Source organism: Marmota flaviventris, chromosome 10 (genome assembly GCF_047511675.1).
Source record: "Marmota flaviventris isolate mMarFla1 chromosome 10, mMarFla1.hap1, whole genome shotgun sequence".
Lineage (NCBI taxonomy): Eukaryota > Metazoa > Chordata > Mammalia > Rodentia > Sciuridae > Marmota > Marmota flaviventris.
The window spans coordinates 50,623,656-50,649,241 of record NC_092507.1 but is presented as its reverse complement, the minus strand read 5'-3'; the positions used below and the strand labels follow the sequence as shown (position 1 = coordinate 50,649,241).

Genomic DNA, 25,586 nt, shown 5'->3' with positions numbered 1-25,586 from the left:
TGTGGCTCTGCTCAGCAATGATGGCTGGCAGGCTCCGTTGTGTCCATGTTCATGAGTTCAGTCTTCATATGTCTAGTTGGCTTTGTCTCATTTTTTGGAGGTAACTATACTTACCTAAGCACAGAGAGCCACCTGGCTAGCATGTGGCATTAGCCAGAAGAAGCAGCTATCAGGCAGGCACATGGGAAGAGCTCAGCACTAATCTATCACCATCCTCAGGGAAAATCAAGCCCCAGTGTGCCCCAGGTAGCACCATCATTTGCACCTTTTTTCATCTTGTCCCTTTCCCTCCATTACCTTTAGTTTCTCTGACCTTGACCATATCAGCAGTCTCCCAGCTGGTCCCTAGTTTTATCCTTCTTCCATTTCTCTGAGAGGGATGGGGGTATTACTCATTTCCTAGCATGCACAAGGTCATAGGTTCAACCCCTAGCAGCACAGAATAATAATAATAACAGTCCTCTGCAAGGTACTCCTTTTGAAATCACACTTGACCTAGTCTCCCCCTTGTTTAATCTTTTCTTGGGGTGCTGGGGAACGAATCCTAGGCCTCATGCATGCTGAGCTCACACTCTACTACTGAGTTAAGTCCAGCCCCCAACTCCCTTTTTTAAAACCCTTCAGTGATGCCTGTTAGCTAGAGAATAAGATCAAAACTTATTGGCATGTATGTAGGTTGCTCTATGACCTGGCGCTTGCTTCCCTTTCCAATTTTCTTTTTCTGCTCCTTGTTCTTCTCTTCCACACTTTAGGTTCTGGCCGTATGAGCTGCATTTACAGAGCTCTGGCACACTATGCAATTCCATGTCTCCATGTCTTTGCACATTCTGGTGTCTATCTAGAATATCTGTCCTGGCTATGTATTGGGGGATAACAATCCCCCTGAAACTTGGTGGTTTACCACCATAATTTAATATTGATGCAGATTCAACTGAGTGTTCCTCACTTGGGGCCCTTCCAGTAGTTGAAGTTGGATGACAGCTAGTGAATTTTATTTATGTGTGTTTATTTATTTAGCAGTACTGGGGACTGAACCAGTCGCACTTTATCACTGATATTTAGCCTCAGCCCTCTTTACACTTTTATTTTGAGATGGGGTCTTGCTAAGTTGCTGAGGTTTGAACTTGCAGTCCTCCTGCCTCAGCTTCCTGAGTCACTGGGATTACAAGCCTGTGCCATCTGTGCCCAGCTGAGTTGGTGACTGTTTTTCTCCTGCCTAGCACCTGGGCTAGGATGGCTGGAATCGTTGGGGGCTGGTGAGACATCACTCTTCCTTTCTCTGCAGGACCCTTCTCCCTCTGTGGGCTTTCTCACCATTCAGCAGCCTAAGGGAAGTTGGACTTACATGGCAGCCAACTTCCCACCAACTGGGCATCCTAAGAGACCCAGCATAGAATTCTCTCAGCATCATTTCTGCCATATTCTTTTGGTCAAAGCAGTCACAGATCAGCCCAGATCCAAAGGCATGGAGAAACAGACTCCATCTCTCAATGTGGAATTTGCTTGCTTGTCTAAAGAGGGTAGGAATTGATGGTACCATCTGGAGATAAACTGGTATAATGTCTTTCACCCTCCTCTTCTGATAAATTCCTGTTTGTTCATTTAACACCCAGTCCTATGTCACTTTTGTGATTTCTACTCTCTCTTACCAAGGCAAAATTAGCTTCCATGTTTAAGAAAATAGTTTTTACAGAAACTGAAAAAATAAGTCAGGGAAGACTGTACCTTGTGCTTGCGTTTGTACCCCTCACCCTCCTATACCACACGTGTGGCAGTGCTGCTACTGGATCACATCAATCCTTGGAGGGCAGGGCAGCTATACCTGACTCATCTTCATGCTCTTGAGACCTAGCTTAGCAACTGACCCATGGGAGCTGAATAAATTGTGCCTTAGGGAAGTGAACTGAATTACTGCTGCTTTGTTGCTTTGCTGCTTTTTCCACACAGGGCCCCCTCCCCTTAGAGCCAAGGAATCAGTCACAAAGAACTTGTGGACCCAGAATATGCAACAGTGAATCACATGGGTTGATTTCCATCCTGGGGCCTCAGTTCTCAATATTTTGGTCTTCCACAAAGATAATCACTACTGAGCAGGTATCAGGTGTTTATCATGTGCTAGGCATTGTGTCAGGCACCTTATATTCATTATTAATTAATTAGGCCTCACAATAATGCTATATTACCTATCATTATTTCCACTTTACAGATGATGAGATGCAGCAAGGCTAGGAGCAGAGAAATAGATGGAGCTCCAGAATCTGTATTCTGAACCTCTTTTGAGCTCAGCTTTTTCAGAGTATGCTCAGCAGAATGTCAGAGGTAATAGTATCACATGAGGAATGCTGGAAGAACCCAGTCTTCTTCTGACCGGAAGAAGAGGAGGCCTGGAGACAAGTTCCTAGGGACTCCAACAGTTGAAGGACTGGCTTGTTCTTAGAGGCCTCTATGGGGGCCAGTTGGTGGATGCTGCAAGGAGCCCAATGGCACCTTGGTGTAAAGTTCCCTATAGCATCCCCCATAGTTCAGGCTGCCTTAAAAGACACAGGATCCACAGGGTCCATATCTCTTGGAGAATATTGGCCTGTGTCCCTTTTGACATTTGTTGGCCTTTCTCCCTCCCTGCCTTTTTTCCAACCTATGAAAAATGTATTCCCTTACAGGGCATGGTGTTTGAAAGTGGAATTCAGCTACACATGATCACTTGTTAAGCACTAAGCAGTTTTCAGGGGGAAAGAGCATTAGCTATGCAGGCTCACTTATTCCAGTTCTCTCTGATCTTCTTGTAACTGGAGGCTCAGGCATGGGAGGAAGCTTCAATAATGTAGAGGGCGTAACTCCTTGATACCTCCAGTGTAGCAAGATTTACTAGTTCCCATTTGAGTAATGCAAGTTTCCTTTTTATGCTGAGTAAATTGTGTATCTCATCTCATCTTTCAAAACCTTCCATATCCATAATTGCCAATTAGTCCCCCTGATGTGCCAGTTCCTGGCCACTTCATTTCAATGGTTACATGACTCCAACTGGGAAAAAAAGTATGAGATAATGTCATTTCGCTGGTCTGCAGGCAGATTCCACACCAGCATCTGAGATGACATACTGCAAATTAAAAATCATTCCCTCTACCTGTTCCCTTGCAGGCACTGGCTAAATACACATTGCTTTAATAAGATGGTTTCCCAGTACAGCCAAGAGGACTGTGATCTTCTCAGCACTATTTAGAGGCTAGAACATTTGGGAGAAATCTCACGTGACATTGTCAAGTTGAAATCACAGATATTAAGTTTCATCACCCTGTAAATTTTGTTAACTTTTCTTCTCCTCCTTCTCCTCCTCCTCCCCATCCCCCCCTCCTTCTTCTTCCTCTCAGCCAAAGACCAGATCTCTCAGGGGAATGAAGAGAAAGACCCTCCAAGGAGCCACCCATACTCTGTGGAGACCCCATATGGCTTTCACTTGGACCTGGACTTCCTCAAGTATGTAGATGACATTGAGAAAGGGAACACCATCAAAAGGATTCCTATCCACAGAAGAGCCAAGCAGGCCAAGTTTAGCACGTTGCCCCGCAATTTCAGCCTTCCTGACAGTGGGGCTCGCCCCCATGTTACTATCCCCCAGCAAAACTGGTCTCCAGCAGTTCCAAGGAAGGTGTCACCCAGGACGCAGGAGCAAACCCAGTCACTGCTGCTAGGTGATCCTCCCCACGCCTCAGCCAGCGGGAGCCAGGTGAGCTATCATAGGAAGGCCCTATTGGCGGAGGCCTCCAGGCAGCTGGAGGCTGCTGCTCCAGAGGAAGCCGAGCTCACTTCTGGGAGTGGACGGCCCCAGCTTTTGAGAGCATCCAGCATGCCAGCCACGCTGCCCCAAAACAGGGCCTTGGAGGAGCCAAACCTAAGCGCAGGTCTTCCAGCACCTCCTGCCTTCCCTCCTCTGCAGGGGGACGGCAGCGTCTGGAATGGCACCTTTGGCCCAGCAGAAGGATTTGCAGGTTTTCACAGCTCCAGCCCTGGAGCATCAGCCCAACTGACAGTCAGTGATTTGGGAGACCTGGTGGCAGGGCTCCCAGAGCTAGTCCAGGAGGGGGCTGAGCCTGCAGTGGGGGAAGTGAAGGCTCCAAATCACCTGTTTCTCCCAGGGCCTCCTCCCGCATTCCAGAATGCACTCCTAGAGGATGTGGAAGGCGAACACCAAACCAGAGAAGCAGAGGGGGTTCTTACCCCTGGCTCCTCAACACCCAGCCCCCCACCTCTGCCATCTCCCATCCCTGAGAATGAGCTCCCTCTGGAGGAAATCGAGCTCAACATCAGTGAGATCCCACCCCCGCCGCCCATAGAGTTGGATGTGAGAAGCATCGGCATCCGGGTAACTGAGGAAAGCCTGGGCCTTGCCCTGGTGGACCCCAACAGCATCTCCAACCTGAAGGAGCAGGTCTCAGCCCTTGAGGGTGAATTGTCTGGCAGAACCAAGGAACTGACCCAGGTCCGAGCTGCCCTTCAGCAGCAGGAAGAGGAAATCAAGACGCGGGAGGGGAGGATTCGAGAGCTAGAGTGCACTGTAGCCCAATTGGAAGAAAAGCTTAGCCAAGAGACGTCCAGAGATGCCCAGGGCCAGGCTGATGCCATGGTGAACACTGACCCTCCCCGTGGCCTCTTCCCAGGGGAGTCATGTGACAAGAGCATCGGGGTCAACCTTCTGAGCATCACAGACTCTGAAAGCTGGGGGGCTGGGGGAGAGGAGAATGGCTTCCTATGGGGGCAAAATGGTCACACTCGAGCGGGTCAGAGACTGGCAGAGCCTGTGCTACCGCCCCAGCTCTCACTGCCACAGGGACCTGAGAAGGTCCTTGCCTCCCCTTTACATTGCTGCCTCCCCACTGAACTCAGGATTGAAGAAGCAGGCTCTGAGCACGAGGGAGGCCTGCAGGCAGGAGGCGAGAGCCTGGCCAGGGCAGCACAAGGTTCTTCACGGAGCAGTGACAGAGAGTCTGCCCCAGGGTCCAGGGAGGAGCTCCCAGGGAGGGAGCACCCAGGAAGGCCACCAAGCTCTCCAACAGATGCCACCATTGGGCAATATGTGAAAAAGATCCAGGAGCTCCTGCAGGAGCAGTGGAGCTGCCTGGAGCATGGGTACCCGGAGCTGGCCAGCGCCATCAAGCAGCCTGCCTCCAAGCTCAGCAGCATCCAGAGCCAGCTGCTCAGCTCCCTCAACCAGCTGCTGTCTGCCTACTCAGCCCAGGCTCCCCCACAGGAGCCTGCAGCCCCGCCCTCCTCCCCTCCAACCGGTAAATACTGGTGCCCAAGGCAGGGAACCTTTTCTCCTTTATATGACAAATCCAAGGGAAAGGGGGTTTTGGTTACATGAGTAGATTTCTAAAAAGATTTTAGCACCTCCAGGAGCCTAGTGGAATAAAAACTGACCTGTGTAAGCATGGGGGCCGCACCTCTACTCTCCTTGTGTAGGTGTGAGTCTGACTGCAGGGCCACCACATACAGCTGTACAGATAGTGTCAGCCACAAAGATGCCAGCCAAGGAGGGCAAATAGGAACTGAAATCCAGCCCATGCTCCCTTTGCCAAACCATGTGCCTGCAGCACTGGGTTTACCCAGAGAGGGCGCTGTCTCATTTCATCACACAAAGGCAAAGTCTTGGCCAAGGGTGGTCCTGCCCTGGGTGCTCCCCTCAGGCTCTCTGCTGGTTTCCTGGGCTTCAGCATTCCTGCTGGAACAGGAAAAACCCTTTCTGGCCCTCCCACATCAGAGGTTTTCTCTAGCCTGGTTTTGGATGAGCATTATATAGAGATTGGGAATTGTTCACTGAGTATTTTCTGTGCGCATGCATGGGGGCAGGGGCTCACATGGGCCAGAGCAGCTCCTCCTCTTCTGACCGATCTCACACTCTTCACTGTTGAGGAGAGTGGAGCCATTACCATGCTTGGCTCAGTGGGCAGCATGCAAGTCTGCTTCCTGCCACAGGTCACAGGTTGGCTGCCTTCTCATTTTGGTGCTAGTTCCCATCTTGTCCCTTGGGAAATGCCTCCCATACCACTGAGCACAGCATGAGGTTGTGCTCTTGCTCACATGTCTCCAGTGTCATCACTACCCCCACATCACAAGTGTCAACGTGCACATGAGCTAGAAAGGACTGCTGAGATGCCCTTGAGCGGAGAAGGGTGCTGGCCCATGAGTCCACAGACCTAAGTTCTATTCCTGCTCTGCCATTCCCCAAGGAAGCCTGAGTCTCAGATTTCCTAGCCATAAGATAGGGACAACAACCACATGTGCCCATGTGGTTCCCTGCGAGAATGTTCCAGTCTCTCTAATCATCCATATAGAGAGGGGCATCATTAACAGGAACCATTCTATTGACAGTCACCAGAAAGAATAAAACCATTTTATTGAAAAAGTCCCCAAAACATTTGATTTGAATTATCTGGTTTCTGTCCCTATCCACCTTTTCACACACCTGCAACCTGTATCCCCTTAAAGGAAAAGCCCTGCTTTTGCTACTCCAAGATCTTTCTAACCTGTGATGTTGTATCTACCTAGAGAGCTCCCCGCCGACCAGCCTTAAATCCATAATGAAAAAGAAAGACTATGGCTTCCGTGCAGGAGGTAATGGGACCAAAAAGAACCTTCAGTTTGTTGGGGTTAACGGTGGGTAAGCATCGCTTGTGAAGCTCCGACTGCCTTCCCTGCTACCTCTCCTGCTGTTGTCCTCGGTGCTCTCTTTTCTAGGGGGAAGCATCTGGTTTTTGTTCTTCTGCAAGGGAATTAATCTCCAAGGTCCTTTAAAACTCCATGTCGGGTTTGCACATGTTTGGCTCTTTGCCAGATGTGCTGGTTTGTTGGAACCTCTGCTTTTAACATACTTGGCTTTGGTCTCCCCCAGGGCCAGGACTCTGGGTGGTTTCTGGGAGTTTGGGAGAACATGGACCCTTTGAGGAAGGTCTTTAACCCGAACCATGACACTGAAACTAGTACAATTGTATGTGTTTAAAATGTTTCTCCTTTAATTACTGCAAACCAAACCCAAGTTTTGGGCAATGAAAGGAAACAACCAGTCTATTGATAAAGAACATGAACCAAGCCTTCTGTAGTCTAGGGACTTAAACATTGGATTTAGAATACAGTCATGCAGCTGGGCACAGTGGCACATGCCTCTAATCCCAACAACTCATGAGGCTAAGGCATGAGGATTGCAAGTTTGAGGCCAGCCTCAGCTTCTTAGTGAGACCCTGTCTTAAGAGAAAAGATTTTTTTAAAAGGACCTGGGATGTAGCTCAGTGTTAAAACGCCCTGGGGTTCATTTCCCAGTGCCAAAAAGAAAGAAAGAAAATTACAGTCACATGTCACCTAACAACCAGGGATACCTCTAAGAAATGCAGCATTAGGCAATTTTTGTCACTATGGGACACCACAAAGTACTTACAAAAGTCAAAACATCTATGATGTCACTAAGCACATGACTGTATTTTCTAAATCGCTCATTCAGCATTTATTAAATGCCAACGATATGCTAGGTGGTGGGTATTAAAAAAAAAAAGTCAAATAGATCAAGGTCCCTACCTTTAGCTCTCAGATACGTCAAGAAACAAGGGAGAAATGCTGACGTGCCAAGACCAGTTGTATTAGTCAAGGAAACACAGGATGCTGTGGAAGCCCAAGGAGGCGTCTAGCCCAGCAGGCGGTGTGTCCAGGAGACTGCCCAGAAAAAGTGGGGATCCTGCAAACTTAAGTCACACAAAACACTAGTCGCGAATGGGGGGGCATCATTGTTGTAGTTTCTGTGAAGGAAACGTCATAAATGATGAAGCAGCTTGTCAGGTGGGCTGCTGCTCTCACTTCCTCTGGTGTGTGACCCTCTGGCCCATGAAGAACCATGTTTTGCGCTTTCACCAGTTCACATGCAGAGGAGGAGGATCAGCCTGATCTCCAAGCCTAATGCAGGTCACGCTGCTGCCCAGCTTAAATGCCCTTCACAGTCCCCCTCTGTGCCCAAACCTGGAGGAACTAGATCATGGTTCAGCCTTCTCGTCCACCTCAGCTCCTGCCTTGCCTCCCTCCAACTTGCTGAGCTCAGGCCCATCTCAAGGCCCTGGCATTTGCTTCCTCTGCTTAGACTGAGCCCCTCCTGGGGTGCGGGAGCATAAATAATCCTGATCCCCATCCTGAAGACTCAGGTTTAATTGGTCTGGGAGACAGTCCACCTACTGGGAATGCTAACCCCCACCCCAAGTGTTCTAATGTGCAGCTGAGGTTAAGAATCCATGTCCTAATTGAAGCAGCTCTTCCTCCCATTACTAGCCCATGGCCCTTTTTAACTTTGTGCATTATTCTTATCACTTTCTGTATATAATATTTGTTGCATGTCTGTATCTGCCTCTCCCTACTAGCATATAAGCTCCCCTAACCCAGGGGCTTTGATATAAGCACTTAGAACACTTTACCTAGCACATAGTAGGTGCTCAATAAATTTCTTCCAGGTAAAAATTTTATTTGAATTTGTTTTTGTTGTGTTTTGTTTCCTTTGTGGTGCTGGGGATCAAAACCCTGGGGCCTTGCACATCCTAAGCAAGTGCTCTACCACAGAGTGACACTTCTAGCCCTAGGTGAAGTTTTTATGGAAGCAATTCTAAGATGAACACAGCTTGGTAAACATAGTGTGTCCCCCATTTCTTTATCACAAAAGGAAATGGTTATTCCAAACACAATGGAGAAGAAATATCTGAGAATTAAGCAAAATGGAATGCAGGCATACCAGGGAGCCTGCTGGGTTTGCAGATCCAGTGAGCACAGAGTTCTTATGTAGAAGCCACTGATGGATAAAGGACCTTAGGGGGTTCAGCAGCAACCATAGTCACTGATCCCTGTGGCTCTGTGGAGTGTCCTCAATACCCAGATCTTAATACCAGCATCCTCCATTGGGATCTCCTGTTGAATATCGGCAGGGGAATCTGTAAATCGTCCAGTACTTTGCCCCTGGTCTCTGGTTGTGACAAGGCAATAGGATTGTTTATAGCTGAATGTAAGAATCACTGTCAGGAGCAAAGCCACAAGTCAAGTACCTGAGACCACACTTTTGCTGCTCCCAGTTGTAGTTCTAACACGCTTCAGGTGAGAAAAGCAGGTGTGTGTTTGAGTATCTGGCTGGGAGCAGGTGCAGAGGAGCTCACCCCTTACCAGTCTCACCCTGGGCTGGGGAGGAGAGAGCTGCAGGAGGTCTGCCTTCCACCCAGAGATGTGAAGACTTGTCAGGCTATTCAGGGAACTCAGGGTTGAGGTGGGGATGCTAACCTAGACTTGGGCTCCTCTCTGGACCTAACATTAGGATTCCAGAAGCAAATGGCTCTGTGAGAACCTTGGATTGCCTGTCTGAATCACCAAATCATCAGCCAATTCAGGGATAGGGTGTTGGTGTGTTTGCTGCAAAGAGCAGAAATGAGCTTTTCTTCACAAATGGCATCCATCACCAGAGCCTATTTCTCTGACTGTAGGGTTCCTGGGAGCCTCCTCATCCTGGCCTGCAGGATGTGCTTAGTAAACTGGGGAGTGTGACCTGAGACCTGCCTTGTTCTCCTTGGTGTTGACATAGCCCTGGGCAGGTAGGACAGGACGAGTGACCTCTTCTCCCTCTCCAGCTATGAGACCACTTCCAGCGAGGAGACCAGTGGTGAGGACAGCTCTCCAGAGGACTTGTCTGACAGCGAGGCTGAGAAGAAATGTGGTGGCCCAGAACACAGGCGGGGCCAAGATGCCACCAGCAGCGAGGCTGGCCAGGATGTCCCTGAGGGCACTGACAGCACAGGCCAGGAAAGCGGGTTTGGGGAAGAAGCCCCCCATCCCAAGGCTGAGAGGTGAGTCAGATGGGTGCAGAGGGGGCCGCCATTCCTCTGGTGAGGGGCGAGGGCATGCGCTCACCCTTCCATCCGGTCATTGGGTCATTTGTCGATCCACCCGTTGGGCAGAGTTTGTTGAGTTTTCTTCCAGGCTGGGCTCTGGGCAGTGGCTGAACTAAACAGACATGACTCCTGGACCATTCTGTCATAGGTAGAGCTCTGCGGATAAAGCTGACATTCACCTAGCACTGAAAATGTGATGGACGGACAAGTATTATTTCATATAAGCCTTTTCACGATCCTGCAAGGCAGCCGTCACTATGATCCCCACTTTATAGGTGTGGAGATGGAGGCTGAGGGAGGGAAGTGATGCTGCTAGCAGAGCAGTTTGGACCTGCTGGTTCTGACCCATACACTTCTCTGCCTCTCTTGTTGGCCAGGTGACACCACCCTGTAAAGTGATGGGAGGCACGTGATGTGATGGGGGGGAGGGAGAGAGAGAGAAGGAAGGTGGTGGGGAAGGAGAAAGGAGAGGGGGAGTCTTTCTTTTCCTGACTTGGAAAAGAAAGTGATCAGAGGCCATGCCTTTGGAGCTGACCACACCTTGATTCAAGAACTGCCTCTGCCATGGTATTCTTTGGCAAGTTCCTTAAGCTGGGGTCACCTCCCTTTCCTTATCTGAAAAAATGTGGATAATAGTGACCTCTTAGATTTGATCTGAGAATCGTGTGAGAAAAAGCACTTACGTGCCTCACATAGTTCCTGCCATGGAATGGGCTCCCGATGAGAGTAGCAATAGCTGAGTCAGGACCACCATCATCATCATCATCATCACCACCACCTGCAGCCTGCTGCTGGGGGAATGCTGAGCAGCAACAGAGGCTGGTTAGTGAGCAGGTGCACAGGGTGCTCTGTGTGGCAGCCCGATGAGACTGTGCCGAGCAAGCAGGCGTGGTGGCGCACACCTGCAATCCCAGCTGTTTGGTAGGCTGAGGCAGGAGGATCTCAAGTTCCAGGTCAACCTGGGCAACTTAGCGAGACTCTGTCTTTCAAAAAATAAAAAGGTCTGAGGTGGCAATTTGATGGTAGAGCTCCCCTGGGTTCTATTCCCAGTACTGCAAAAAATTAAAAATAAATAAAAGTGAGTGGGCTCTCGGGGACCGGTGCCGTTAGAGCACACTGAGGCCTGTGTGCGTGTCGCTGTGGCACCCAGTGTCAGTGATTCTCATTTTATGAACTCTTAGCCCTTGTGGTTCCTTTGTGGAAGAAGGACCTGAAGAGATTTGCTGGTATGTGTTGGGTTCTTTGGATTTTTTTTTTTTTCTAGTCAACCCAGGAAGAAAAATTTCATCCAAAGTCAGAACAGTAGCCCTCCAGTCCCCAGTGAGTCAGCCATTGTGTTGAGCCCACAGCCTCTGCAATTTGGTTTATCTGTTCCAACAAGAGCAGGATGCAAAGGCTCTTCAGAGCCACATTAGCAGGGTGCTATGATCACCCCACACTTCTGAGGAATGTTCCCTATCCTGGGGGAGTTACCCGGTTTGGGTGTTTGAGTTGCTGAGAAGTGAAAGAGGAAAATGAGAGTTGATTTTTATCAACGTGGAGAATGATTACATAAATGTGCTTCTCTGTGTGTGTGTGTTTGTTTTCTTTAGATATAAACCCTCAGAAGAATTTCTTAACGCATGCCGAGCATTGAGCCAGTATCTGCCGGAGACTGGGACCACCACCGACCAGCTCTTGGTACTCTGATTTTCCTTTGTCGTGTAAAGATTTCCCACCACAGTGACTTTGGCCCCTTGCCTTATGCCGGGGTGTGAGTGCGCACACAGGAGTCCCTCTCCTCAGGGAATTCTGTCATTTACCCAAATGCTGCCACCCAAAATGATGGATTATGCTGAGGATGTGGAAGGATCAATCTGCACGAGAAAGTAGGTCAGGGGCTCAGAGGCATTTACCAAGCGAGATTAGGCATCACCACCTGAGTGTCTGTCACTAAAGTGTTTGTGACTAAGGCTCAAACCTCTGCCCTGAGGTTGGGGAAACATATGGGTGAAGTGGGAAGAGCACATGGAATGGGAACTGTGGGTTCTGGTCCCAGAACCTCACCTGTGAGGCAAGAAGTGAGTGAGGGCAAGGCTCAGAGCCTGCCTCCTCATCAACAGAACAGTGGTGATGAGTGACGTGTGTCCACCCGCTGAAGCTCTGACACTTAATTCCATAGTTATTACTGCTTTTCTTAAAGTGCACCTATGGGTCCAGAGACCAGAAACAAGAAAATCCATGTTTGCTCCTTTGTACCTTCATGGCCCATGGAGATTTGAACATGCAATGATTGGGTCCTACTTTTAATCAAGAGCTACTGACATGGGCACATTCCCCACGGTAGGAGAGAGCTGTCAGAAACACAGCACAACAACCTGTAAGCATTTTAAAACCTATTTTGCTCTCCTCTGCAGAAGAGCCCAAAGAGTAAAAATATCAATTCAGCAGGGTTTATTACTTGGCCAGGCAATTTTTATTATTTTATTGTAGCTGATTTGGCATATGGCAGTTCCCAGACTTAAAGAAGCAGTGTGTGGTGTGGATGTGAATTGAAACTCCTGTTTCTTGTTCTTAAACAAATTATGGAACTAAGTCTTACCTCTTCATTTAAAATCCACCGCTATGCTCCTTCCTATGAGGGTCTTTCTCCAGATTTTCTTGAAGATTCCTTGGGTGAAGCAGATATTCCTTTCTAGGATTAAAGAGAGAGAGAGAGGGGGGGGGGGAGAAGGAAGGTGGAGGGAGAAGGAGAAAGGAGGCAGGGAGAGATTCTGATATGCAAAAGTCTTTTGGGCACAAGTGATTTCTCTGTTCCTGACTTGGAAAAGCAAGTGATCAGAAGCCATGTATGTGCAACCCCACAACCACACCCACATTAGGATCTGAGCATGGATGTCCCCCTGTGCTCCCTCCTTGCCCCTGCCTGAGAGACAACACAGGCTATGCAAGAACCCCACTCTGCAGAGACTTGGAAATAAGGAACATAGCCCATTTTTCCATTCCCACTTTGTAATAGGGACAAGTAACATTCAAGAAAGTTATATACTTCCAAGGTCGCAAGCTGAAACAGGACTCAAACCTAATCACATTGATTTAGTGACTCCAAATCCAGTGCTCTTTCCAGAATGAGCATGAAATCATTCATAACAACCATACCCCAATAGCTTCCCCTCCCCTTTAGGTAAATGTCATCTTAAGCCCTTAGGTCATGTTACATACAGAGTTGATGTCATTGACTTTGACACTCCTATGGTTCCAGGGGAGCCAGATGCTACAGAGAGCAGGGGACCTGTCATGGGTCGTTAAAGTTTTCACTTTGGAGAGCCCAACAAAACTCATAGCCAAGAACAGGGCTGGAGATGTAGCTCAGTGGTAGAGTGCTTGTTTAGAATGCACAAGGCCCTGGGTTCAAGTCCTTGCACCACAAAAAAAAAAAAAAAGAAAAGAAAGTCAAGAATAATTCAAGCCCACCTGTTTGGGTTTTATTTCCAGCATAAATTGCATATGATTGTCTGTATAATGTTGTGACTTTCCCGCTATGCCTAGTATAAAAAGGCAAGAGCCCTCGTGCCATACGGGGGTAAGTCAATGTAGACTGACCATGTGGGCATGAAAGAGAGTCTTAGTAATCCGGTGCACACAGGATGTGACCTCAACTTATACTAGTTTCAGGCCATCATCTAGGAAAGGGAGTTGTTCCTGGTTATTGCATTGTCATCCCAGAACTCCCTGCTACCTCACATGGAGGGTTGATCACAGGTCCCATGTGTTCCTGCATTCCCAACCTTGCTGTCTGTCAGTCCCCTACATAAATCCCTTGCAGGGATACAGGGAGATAAGGGATGGAGGCAGAAACATTCAAAGCTGACACGTCCTGGTGTCAAGTGGGACATCCTAGACTAGGGAACCTCTTAGAATTGGAATCTTTTGGGGTTTCAGAGGCAAAGCTTGAACACCATCAGTCAAGAGTGGTTCCGTGTTTCCAGCCGGAAGTCATCTAGCCCTGCCACGGTGGCCGCCTACCTCGCTGGGGTCCAGCCTCACTCCCCACATCTCCTGAAGCTGCTTGTCAACTTGGCTGATCATAACGGGAACACAGCCCTCCACTACAGTGTGTCCCACTCCAACTTCTCCATCGTGAAGCTGTTGCTGGACACAGGTCAGAAATGGCTGCACCTGCAGTCTGGATCCCAGACCTTTTTTTTTTTTTAAAAGAGGATCTCACTTTGTTACCTGGCTGGCCTCCAACTCCTAGGCTCAAGCAATCCTCCTCTCTCAGCCTCCTCTGTAGCTGAGGGCCATTCTTGTACCATACCTCTTTCCAGCAAGAAAATTCTTCACTCCTCAGAGTTCCTTCTTTACTCCAGAAACTGGACTAGACCATGTTGCCTATATCATGTCATTCATTCTCCACAGTAGACCTATGATATTATTCTCAATTTGCAGGCTCAGAGAGTTCTAAAACTTACTCAGGTCACAGTGCTGATAAATGGTAGAGCAGATTCTAGATTTGGTCTTTTCAACTTCAGAGCTCTACTGTACTGCCTTAGGAAAGGTCACCATTTCTTGTCTTTCTAAGATAATTTTTAACAAAGGTCTTGGCTCCATTTGACCAATTGGACTCCGTTATTGTTTGCGAGATAATTATTGATTAATTATGAGGTCCATACTGGCTACAACCCGAAATGCAAAAGAGCAGGGCAAGATGGCTCCGAAGAGAGATGCAGAATGTGATTTAGAGATGCAGAAGAAGTGAGATAATATTCAATTCAGGAGCAGGAAAGGTGCCCTGAAGCAGATGGGGTTCCACAGGCAGAGAAGTGTCCAGATGAGGAGAGCACCATAGAGGGTAAGAAAAGAAAAGACACCTGGAGGTCAGAATGGCTCCTGGTTTGGACAAGATGTGAACAAAAGTTGGGAAGGTAAGTTGGAGCCATTGGCATGGAGGACCTTGTGTGCCAGACTGACACCTGTTTGAAAGGTGCTGGGAAGTAGTACAGATTTTTGTGTAGGGAGCTCTATCACCAGGGCAATTCTCCAAGAAGCATAATTCGGTGGTAGGAGCAGATCAGTGGAAGAAGAGAGGAGGAGGTGGCAGGCTAGTTGGGAGTCCACTGCAAGGGTCCACAGAGAGGTAGTGAGGACTAGATGATCATAGCAGGAATAGAAGAACAAAAAGTCCCTGGAGAGTTAGTGACCACCTGGCTGTGATGGGCCTGGGAAGTCAGAGCTCTCTGTCAAGCTTCGATGGCTGAGAAGATGATGGTGTTGTAAAAGGGAAAGGAGCAAGTGTGGGGAGGCAGATTTTCAGTTTCTAGTGGGTCATCCAAGCGGAAATGTCCAGAAAGCTATTGAGAGTTCCAAATCCAAAATCTACAGATAGTAGAGTTTCAGGAGGGGCTGGCTAGAGCAAAAACACTGGAGTCCTGGGAGAGTCTGGCTCCAGGAATTGGAGCAGAGGCTGATCTGTTCCCTTATTAAGGAAGCATGGGGCCGGAGGGGTGGCAGTGTCTGATATCAGAAACCAACAGCTTTCCCACTTCTCAGGTCTTGTCCATCTAACTTAACTTACTCTGCCTGCTTCCATGGTCTGCCCTGCAAGATCCCACCTGGCATAGCTGTCCCTGTGTCACCACACTCTCCTTCTGTGTTCCACCCAGCCATGCTGGCCTCAGACTCACCTAGCTCATTGCTCCTGGGATCTTTGTATTTTATTTCTATCTAGACTCTTTCCCCTGAAACTCTTTGTAGGACTGGCTCCTTATTACCCAGGTCACAGCCCAAATGTCACCTCCTTGAAGTCATTCTGGTGACTCTATTTAAAGGGGTTACACCCCATCTGTTGCTCTAGAGGAACACCTGTTTTTTTTTTTCTTTAGATGATCTTTTTATGTATTTCTACCCAACAGAATACTAATTCTGTAAAAAGGGGCTCTTGTCTGTCCCTTTCTGTCCAAGTTCCTAATCGAGTTCCTGGATGATGCTCTCTGTTAAAGGAATGAGTAATGGATGACTCTTGGAGTTCAGTTAAACTCCAGTGTACTTCCAGTTCTCCACTGTTCTTTTAAGCAGCCTTGAGGCTCTTCCAAACCGGAAAGGTGACATATGTAAAAATAGCCTAAACTTCTAATTCTCACATCATCAAGAAATTAAATTCCATTGGGGCTGGGGATATAGCTCAGTTGGTAGAGTTCTTGCCTCGAATGCACAAGATCCTGGATTCAATCCCCAGCAATTAAATTCCAGTTCTAAGATTGAGTCAATGTTATTGATTTCAGTTATTCATGGATTCCTGGGTACCATCAACATGGTAGCTCAGTTGAGGGAGGCACATGGTTCAGTGGAGCATGCCTCTGTATTCCACTTACCATTTCCAGTATTCTGGGCCTTCAATTGAGAACATGAAGAACAGTAGCTAGAGTCTTTTGAGTGTCTTCCCCATCCCAGAAACTGGTTTAGGTATGACATGCATGTTCACATATACAATCCTTGTGGAGATTGTGAAACAGATATTAATTACATTTTCCAAGTGAGGAAACTGAGGCCCAGAGATGTCAGTAAATTTGGCTGAGATCCCAGAATCTGTTACAAAGCCAGAATTCAAACCAAGATCTCTCACTCTCCCAATCTAGACTTTTTCTACCACCCTCAAGTAGTTTACAGGGACACTCTGAGACTTCGAGAGCACCTAATATGTGTGTGAAGAATCCAAAGACCAGTAACATGGAGCCCTGTCTTAAGTAGCTCCCAGACTTGTAGCCTATTAGGAGTTCTAGGTGGGCTAGGCCAGGACAGTGATTAGACACCCTAAGATTTGGGTGCTGTAAATTTCTGCTATCATTGATTAGACATCCAGCCAATACTCATCAACTTTATGGTGGTTTGGAAGCTTCCCCTTTGATATACTAGCAGAGAGGGTGAAAAGGGTTGTGGAGAACAGGCCCAAAATGCCATTACTTTCTCTCATCAGTAGAAAGGGTGTTGATAGTGACAGATCTGTCACACTCCCAAACCTGGGCTCCCTTCAGAGACCATTGTGAAGCATATGAAAAGCACATTACAAACTGTAATGTGCTGTACAGAAAATGGCTGCTGCTGCTTCTTCTTCTTCTTCTTCTTCTTCTTCTTCTTCTTCTTCTTCTTCTCCTTCTCCTCCTTCCCCTTCTCCCCCTCCTCCCCCTCCTCTCCCTCCTCCCCCTCCTCCACCTCCTCCTGTACAGAAAGTGACGACTTCGACGACTTCTTCTTCTTCTTCTTCTTCTTCTTCTTCTTCTTCTTCTTCTTCTTCTTCTTTTCTTCTTCTCCTTCTCCTTCTCCTTCTCCTCCTTCTCCTTCTCCCCCTCCTCCCCCTCCTCCCCCTCCTCCCCCCTCCCCCTCCCCTCCCCCTCCTCCTCCTCCTTCTTCTTCTTCTTCTTCTTCTTACCGGGGATTGAACTGAGGGACCCTCAAACCCTGAGCCACATCCCCAGCCCTATTTTATATTTTATTTAAAATACAGGGTTGCTTAGCACCTCCTTTTTGCTGAAACTGGCTTTGAACTCGTGAGCCTCCTGCCTCAGCCTCCCGAGCTGCTGGGATTACAGGTGTGCGCCACCAGCCAGGCTGTGACTCATTGTTATTGAGAATAGAACCACAGAGTACACCTCCATAAGCTGGGTCCCTAGTGGTGCAAGTTTGTTGAGTTAGAGCATGCTTGGTGGAGAGCCTTTCAGAAGCATGTGGCGTGAATGTGGATCCTCAGCCCTTTTCTGGGTGAGGACCTCACTCCCAGTGTGGGGCACATCATATTTCTGAAGAGATAAGAGCTCTGGTAACCTGAGGCCTATTCACATCTTAAAGCAAACTTAAAGTAGGGGTAAAAACAAAAATTGTTAACACAGCAGTGTCCACCTTCACTCTTAATCAGGACAGACTTCTGAGGTGGTGCACTGGGTTATCATTCAAGGTTCGTAACCCACTCAATCACAGCCATGGTCAGAGGAAAAACTGCTAATGAGTCAGCCACACCAAGGTTTGCAGTTCCACTGGCACTCAGGTATAACAATGGCACACTTCTTAAAAATGCTTGGGGTGGAGCAGAGGGAATATCAAACAAATGCTGGGTTCTCTCCTTGCACAGAACCTGTAAGTAGCCCTAATTGACATTGTTCCATAAATTAGATTTCTTCTAATGAATTCCTAATCTACAAGAATACTATTCTGAATGATCATTGTTAACACTAAGCTTTTACTATGTGTTAGGCATGCTCTAAGAGATTTAAATACATTAACTATAAATTCCACAATAAACCTATGGGGTAGGTTCTGTAGTTCACTCTTTTCCACAGAGGAGGGCAGCCTAAGAAAGACTGTCTTGATCTACTGAGATAATTTTGTTATTTTGCCCAAAAGAGCCACCTAGGCTTTTCTAATGAACAACTGCACAGGGACAATTTGGTTTTGCACACAATACAACTCTGGAGAGGTGAGATCATTTATATAAGAGACATCTGTGTCTCACAATCCTTACCTCTCCTTTGGATAGCCTCAGGACCACAAACCAAGAATTTCTTTTCATTTCTTCTTTACTACTTCATCTCAAAAAGTATACCAGTTTTAGCTGGGTGCAGTAACACCCACCTGTAATCCCAGTGTCTGGGGAGGCGGAGACATAGGATCACAAGTTCAAGGCCAGCCTGAACAACTTGGCAAGACCCTGTTTCAAAAACAGAAATATGTTTAAAAAAAAAAACAGAAAATTTAAAATGTTTGTGTGCATGTTTGAGAATTTTTCGCACATTTTTTCATTCTGTTATGAAAGGTTTATTCTTGGTTTATTCAAAAGTTATGGTGTTTTTATCTCCCTGTTTTTCAAGTGAGATGGTCATTTCTGGAAGATTTTCTATGTTTATCCTAAAGAACTTACATGCCCAGCCACCAGCTTGAGTTACATACAGACATGAGGTAGTGAGAGTGAGACCTGTAGTGCACAGCTGTGGGTACATGTGGCTGGTTACGGATGGGCTCAGGACCCAGACAGTCCTGAGCCCTGGTTCTGCTTCACCTGCACATGAACAGTTTATGCATCTTCTTAGCCTTTCAGAGTCCTCATCTGTAAAATGAGAATAATGTCATATGCTCAGGTTTAGGAAGTAAAGTCATGGTCATTGACCCTTTGGCCATCTCTGGCCTCCTGTGGACCTCCCTTCCTGGGCATCCTCAGAATACTTGTTAAAGAAAGGTAGCCAGCTTTAAATGCTACCAGAATTGTAAACTAGTGACTCCTGCTGTGGATGGCCTGGCTCTATTCCTTGGATTATTAACCAGCAAGCAGTGTCTTGTTGACCAGGCTAAAGTGGAGGCTGGCTTCTGGCCCCTTGGGGGCTATTCCAGCACCCGTTGCTCATCTTGCAGGGGTCTGCAATGTCGACCACCAGAACAAAGCTGGCTATACTGCCGTGATGATCACTCCCTTGGCGTCTGCGGAGACCGATGAAGACATGGCTGTTGTTTGGAAGCTCTTAAGAGAAGGAAATGTGAACATCCAAGCAACTCAGGTAGGTGGCGTGAAGGAGATCTCTCTCCTGTTTAATAGATGTGGGAAACCTTCAAGTTTTAGTCTGCCAGTGAGGCACGAAATTCCATACAGATTCATGGAGAATTTTTCACCCAAGAAGGCTGGGCCTCCAAACCTCATCCATCCAAAGCCTGAATATTTGGTTTTCTTTTTTTCTTTTTAATTTTTATTTGTTCTTTGTAGATAGACATGATAGTAGAGTGTATTTTCACATATTATACATACACGGAGTATAGCTTATTCTAATTAGGATCCCATACTTGAGATTGTACGTGATATGGGTCACATTTGTCATGTATTCATATATAAGTATAGGAAAGTGATGTCTGATTCATTCTTCTGTCTTTCCTATTCCCATTCCCCTCCCTTCCCTTTATTCTACTTTGTCTAATCCACTGAACTTCCATTCTCCCTTCCACCTTGTTGTAAGTTAGCATCCACATATCAAAGAAACATCTGACCTTTGGTTCTCTGAAATTGGCTTATTCCACTTAACCTGATAGTGTCCAGATTCATCCATTTACTGGCAAAGTCATAAAGTCATCTTTTTTTAATAATTTTTATTGTTGGTTGTTCAAAACATTACATAGTTCTTGATATATCATATTTCACATTTTTATTCAAGTGGGTTTTGAACTCCCATTTTTACCCTGTATACAGATTGCAGAATCACATCGGTTACACATCCACTGATTTACATATTGCCATACTAGTGTCTGTTGTATTCTGCTGCCTTTCCTATCCTCTACTATCCCCCCTCCCCTCCCCTCCCCTCCCCTCTTCTCTCTCTACCCCATCTACTGTCATTCATTTCTCCCCCTTGTTTTTTTTTCCCTTTCCCCTCACTTCCTCTTGTATGTAATTTTGTATAACCCTGAGGGTCTCCTTCCATTTCCATGCAATTTCCCTTCTCTCTCCCTTTCCCTCCCACCTGTTTAATGTTAATCTTCTTCTCATGCTTTTCTTCCCTACTCTGTTCTTAGTTACTCTCCTTATATCAAAGAAGACATTTGGCATTTGTTTTTTAGGGATTGGCTAGCTTCACTTAGCATAATCTGCTCTAATGCCATCCATTTCCCTGCAAATTCTATGATTTTGTCATTTTTTAATGCAGAGTAATACTCCATTGTGTATAAATGCCACATTTTTTTTTATCCATTCGTCTATTGAAGGGCATCTAGGTTGGTTCCACAGTCTTGCTATTGTGAATTGTGCTGCTATGAACATCGATGTAGCAGTGTCCCTGTAGCATGCTCTTTTTAGGTCTTTAGGGAATAGACCGAGAAGGGGAATAGCTGGGTCAAATGGTGGTTCCATTCCCAGCTTTCCAAGAAATCTCCATATTGCTTTCCAAATTGGCCGCACCCATTTGCAGTCCCACCAGCAATGTACAAGTGTACCCTTTTCCCCACATCCTCGCCAGCACTTGTTGTTGTTTGACTTCATAATGGCTGCCAATCTTACTGGAGTGAGATGGTATCTTAGGGTGGTTTTGATTTGCATTTCTCTGACTGCTAGAGATGGTGAGCATTTTTTCATGTACTTGTTGATTGATTGTATGTCCTCCTCTGAGAAGTGTCTGTTCAGGTCCTTGGCCCATTTGTTGATTGGCTTATTTGTTTTCTTATTGTTTAATTTTTTGAGTTCTTTGTATACTCTGGATATTAGGGCTCTATCTGAAGTGTGAGGAGTAAAGATTTGTTCCCAGGATGTAGGCTCCCTATTTACCTTTCTTATTGTTTCTTTTGCTGAGAAAAAACTTTTTAGTTTGAGTAAGTCCCATTTGTTGATTCTAGTTATTAACTCTTGTGCTATGGGTGTCCTATTGAGGAATTTGGAGCCCGACCCCACAGTATGTAGATCGTAGCCAAGTTTTTCTTCTATCAGACGGTGTGTCTCTGATTTGATATCAAGCTCCTTGATCCATTTTGAGTTAACTTTTGTGCATGGCGAGAGAAGGGGATTCAGTTTCATTTTGTTGCATATGGATTTCCAGTTTTCCCAGCACCATTTGTTGAAGATGCTATCCTTCCTCCATTGCACGCTTTTAGCCCCTTTATCAAATATAAGATAGTTGTAGTATTGTGGATTGGTTTCTGTGTCCTCTATTCTGTACCATTGGTCCACCCGCCTGTTTTGGTACCAGTACCCTGCTGTTTTTGTTACTATTGCTCTGTAATTTGAAGTCTGGTATCGCTATACCGCCTGATTCACACTTCCTGCTTAGAGTTGTTTTTGCTATTCTGGGTCTTTTATTTTTCTATATGAATTTCATGATTGCTTTATCTATTTCTACAAGAAATGCCGTTGGGATTTTGATTGGCATTGCATTAAACCTATAGAGAACTTTTGGTAATATTGCCATTTTGATGATGTTAGTTCTGCCTATCCATGAACAGGGTATATTTTTCCATCTTCTAAGATCTTCTTCTATTTCTCTCTTTAGGGTTCTGTAGTTTTCATTGTATAAGTCTTTCACCTCTTTTGTTAGGTTGATTCCCAAGTATTTTTTTTTTTTTTGAGGATACTGTGAATGGAGTGGTTGTCCTCATTTCCATTTCAGAAGATTTATCGCTGATATACAGGAATGCCTTTGATTTATGAGTGTTGATTTTATATCCTGCCACTTTGCTGAATTCATTTATTAGTCTAATAGTTTCTTTGTAGACCCTTTTGGGTCTGCTAGGTATAGAATCATGTCATCTGCATGGCTGAGTAGTACCCCATTGTATATATATTCCACATTTTCTTTATCCATTCATCTGTTGAAGGGTACCTAGGTTAATTTCCATAGCTTAGATATTGTGAATTGAGCTGCTATAAACATTGATGTGGCTGTGTCACTGTAGTGTGCTGATTTTAAGTCCTTTGTGTATAAACCATGGAATGGGATATCTGGGTCAAATGGTGGTTCCATTCCAAGTTTTCTTAGAAATCTCCATACTGCTTTCCACAGAGGTTGCACCAATTTGCAGTTCTACCAGCAATGTATGAGTGTACATTATCCCCCAGATCCTTGCCAACATTTATTGTGACTTGTATTCTTGATAATTGCCATTCTGACTGGAGTGAGATGGAATCCCAGTGTAGTTTTAATTTGCATTTCTCTAATTGCTAGAGGTGGAATATTTGGTTTCTTTAAAGGTTCCTGAGACCCAGACAGCCAGGGAATGGGTCAGTAAGCTTCTAAAGTTGAGCATATTCCACCTGAACTTGGCTTTTTGAACCAAACATTTCTACCATTAGCCTTTTGAGAAATAAAAAAAAAAGCCCCATTGGCAGTCTACCTTGATCATGACCCACAGGCATTTAGCCAGTGAGGATGCTCTTTGGAGGCCTAGACCTTTAAGGAAGTTACCACCTCTGTCATTCCTCCTCTCTCCAAAGTCATCAGTTTCCAGCCTGGTGGACAGAATTGGCAAATAGCCAGGACATACGGGAACTGTTGTTGACCAGTCCCAGGAATGATAAGGATGCTCATTTCCCAGGCTTCAGCTTGGATCAGAGCATCATTATAGAGTTCTGCTGGTGAGTGAGCACTCTGCCTGGCACACTTCCACAGTCCTTGAAATAACCAGATCTCAAATACCCATGGCTGAGTGCAATGTCACACACTTGTGACAATGTCACATACCCAGCAACTCGGACAGCTGAGGCAAGAGGATCTCAAGTTCAAGGCCAGCCTCAGCAATTTCATGAGGCTCTAAGGACTTAGCAAGACCCTGTCTCAAAATAAAACATAAAAAAAGGACTGGGGATGTGGCTCAGTGGTTAAGTGACCTTGAGTTCAATTCCTGGTAACAAAAAAAAAAAAAAAAGGAAAAAAGACAATGAAAGGAAAACATCCCTGAGGGCCAGGTGCAGTGGCACACACCTGTAATCCCACCAGCTTGGGAAACTGAGGCATGAGGATCGTGAGTTCAAAGCCTCCCTCAGCAAAAACTGAGGCCTAAGCAACTCAACGAGACTCTGTTTCTAAATAAAATACAAAAAAGGGCTGGGAATGCGGACCAGTGGTTGAGTGCCCCTGAGTTCAATCCCTGGTACCCAAAAAATAAAACATAAAAATAAAGAAAATGCCCCTGTCTTTCTTCCCACTCCACCAACCAGTGTGATGACATTGTTTTGGGCACATAAATCATGTTGTGGTTCCCAGGAACAGTCCTATGGGTCAAGATGATAAGAGTAATTTCTGCCAAGAGCCAAAAGGACCCTACAACAAAGGTAGTAGCCAGGGAGTCAGGACATTTGGGTCTACTAGGACACATGGGCCCACTAACTCACTGGGTACCTTTGCCTCTGGTAAGAACAACACTTGAAAGTCACCTCGGTGATTTCCTCCCCTCCCTTTTTTAAAAAAATTTGTAAAATACCAAATAGTCTCCATCTTCATATTATTATTATTATTATTATTATTATTATTACTACCAGGGATTGAACTGAGGGGCACTCACCCCTGAGCCACATCCCCAGCCCTTTTTTGTATTTTATTTAGAGAAAGAGTCTCACCCAGTTGCTTAGGGCTTAGCTAAATTGCTGAAACTGGCTTTGAACTCAAATCCTCCTGTCTCAGCCTCCTGAGCTGCTGGGATTACAGATGTGTGCCAGGCATCCAGCCTCCAGCTTCATTATAATGCTCTCTGAGCCCATGACCTCCAATGTCAGGAACCCTATGCTCTTCTCAAGCAGCCTGTCTGTTACCCCAAACAACTCTGATGAATGTGTAAAGTGACCCAAAATCAGTGTTCTGAACTTTTCATAGAGTGATTAGGTAGAAGTTGTTTGAGGTTCACACAAGAGAGATCTTGTGAACAACAAAGGTATTCAAGGCAATCAGAGCCTTAGGGCCTGGAATCTTCTTCTTGAGAACACAGGGCAGGGGTGTGGTCTCACGTAGCAGGGCTTTGAGTTGGACAAGGGACTACATAGAATAGTGGGGACCCCTCCAAAGGTCACTTGCCATTTTGACCAAACAGTAATGAATAGGTACATTTCACTCTCCTGTCCCCCTTTTTTTAATATGTATTTTTCAGTTGTAGTCAGATACAATACCTTTGTTTTATTTATTTATTTTTATGTAGTGCTAAGGATCAAATCCAGGGACTCACACATGCTAGGCCAGCACTCTACCACTGAGTCACAACCCCAGCCCCTTTCCTATCCATTTGGAGTGAACCTAGATGATGGCATAACTGTCAAGAACTGGGCAATTGCCATACACCATCTCCAACCAGCATGAAGACCCTGACAGGTAACACATGCCCAGGGCTCACTACAAGTCCACTAGTCCAAGAATGCTGGTCACTCCTGTCTTCCCTGACCAGGGAGTGATATGGAGGATATCTTGCACACATTCATGTGGGTCCTAACTGGCAGAGCCTGGATTTTTCTGATTGCAAGCCCCCTTTCTTTCTTCAAAGCCCCAGGGTGCTGAACAGTGCAGCAGAATGCACAGGGACTGTAGATTGGAGTTGTAATCAGCCAGCACAGCAGCAAACATGTCCTCAGCTCTTTTTAGACATGGCATTCAGAGTCACAAGGTATATGAGAGGAAAGAAAACACAGACTTTGCCTGATTCTTGCCATCTTACAAAGCCCAGTATCCCATCAGAGAGAAATCACTGACCTGTCTGGAACTCAGGAGAACCACAGGGGCAAAATATAATAAATCCGTATAAGAGGACTATAGGAAAATATCGACATGTAAATAGTGTATACAAGGGAGATGGGAATGGGAAAGAGTAGAATGAATCAGACATAAGTTTCCTACATTCACATATGAATACACAACCAGTGTAACTCCACCTCATGTACAACCACAAGAATGGGAAGTTATACTCCATATATATATATAATATGTCAAAATACGCTCTACTGTCATGAGAAACTAAAAAGAACCAATACAAAAATTTAAATAATATATACAAGAAAATCTATGGGAAATAAGAAATTGTCAGTTTTTAATCAGAAAAATTACCACCCACACATTACTCTATTTACATCCTTTATCTTATTTGATTCCCACAAAAGTCCTGTGAGATACACTCAGAAAGGCCATTCATTTGTAAACAAAGTTAGAATTCAGGGAAGGCATCGAGTCAGCCAGTGTCCCACGTTGGTGGCTGGCAGAGCTGGAGATGGGACTCACTTTC

General features: G+C 46.0%; 1 protein-coding gene across 1 annotated transcript in view; it reads left to right on the top strand.

Moving 5' to 3' along the window:
* The window catches only part of Kank4 (KN motif and ankyrin repeat domains 4), a 75,050-nt gene that overhangs the window by 44,515 nt on the left and 4,949 nt on the right, over window positions 1-25,586 (top strand). Inside the window, exons 3-8 of the mRNA XM_071618739.1 lie at window positions 3,369-5,279; window positions 6,544-6,655; window positions 9,636-9,851; window positions 11,489-11,576; window positions 13,818-14,037; window positions 19,272-19,414. Of these exons, the coding sequence (XP_071474840.1) occupies window positions 3,369-5,279; window positions 6,544-6,655; window positions 9,636-9,851; window positions 11,489-11,576; window positions 13,818-14,037; window positions 19,272-19,414 (2,690 nt within the window). The remainder of the gene's footprint in view (window positions 1-3,368; window positions 5,280-6,543; window positions 6,656-9,635; window positions 9,852-11,488; window positions 11,577-13,817; window positions 14,038-19,271; window positions 19,415-25,586) is intronic.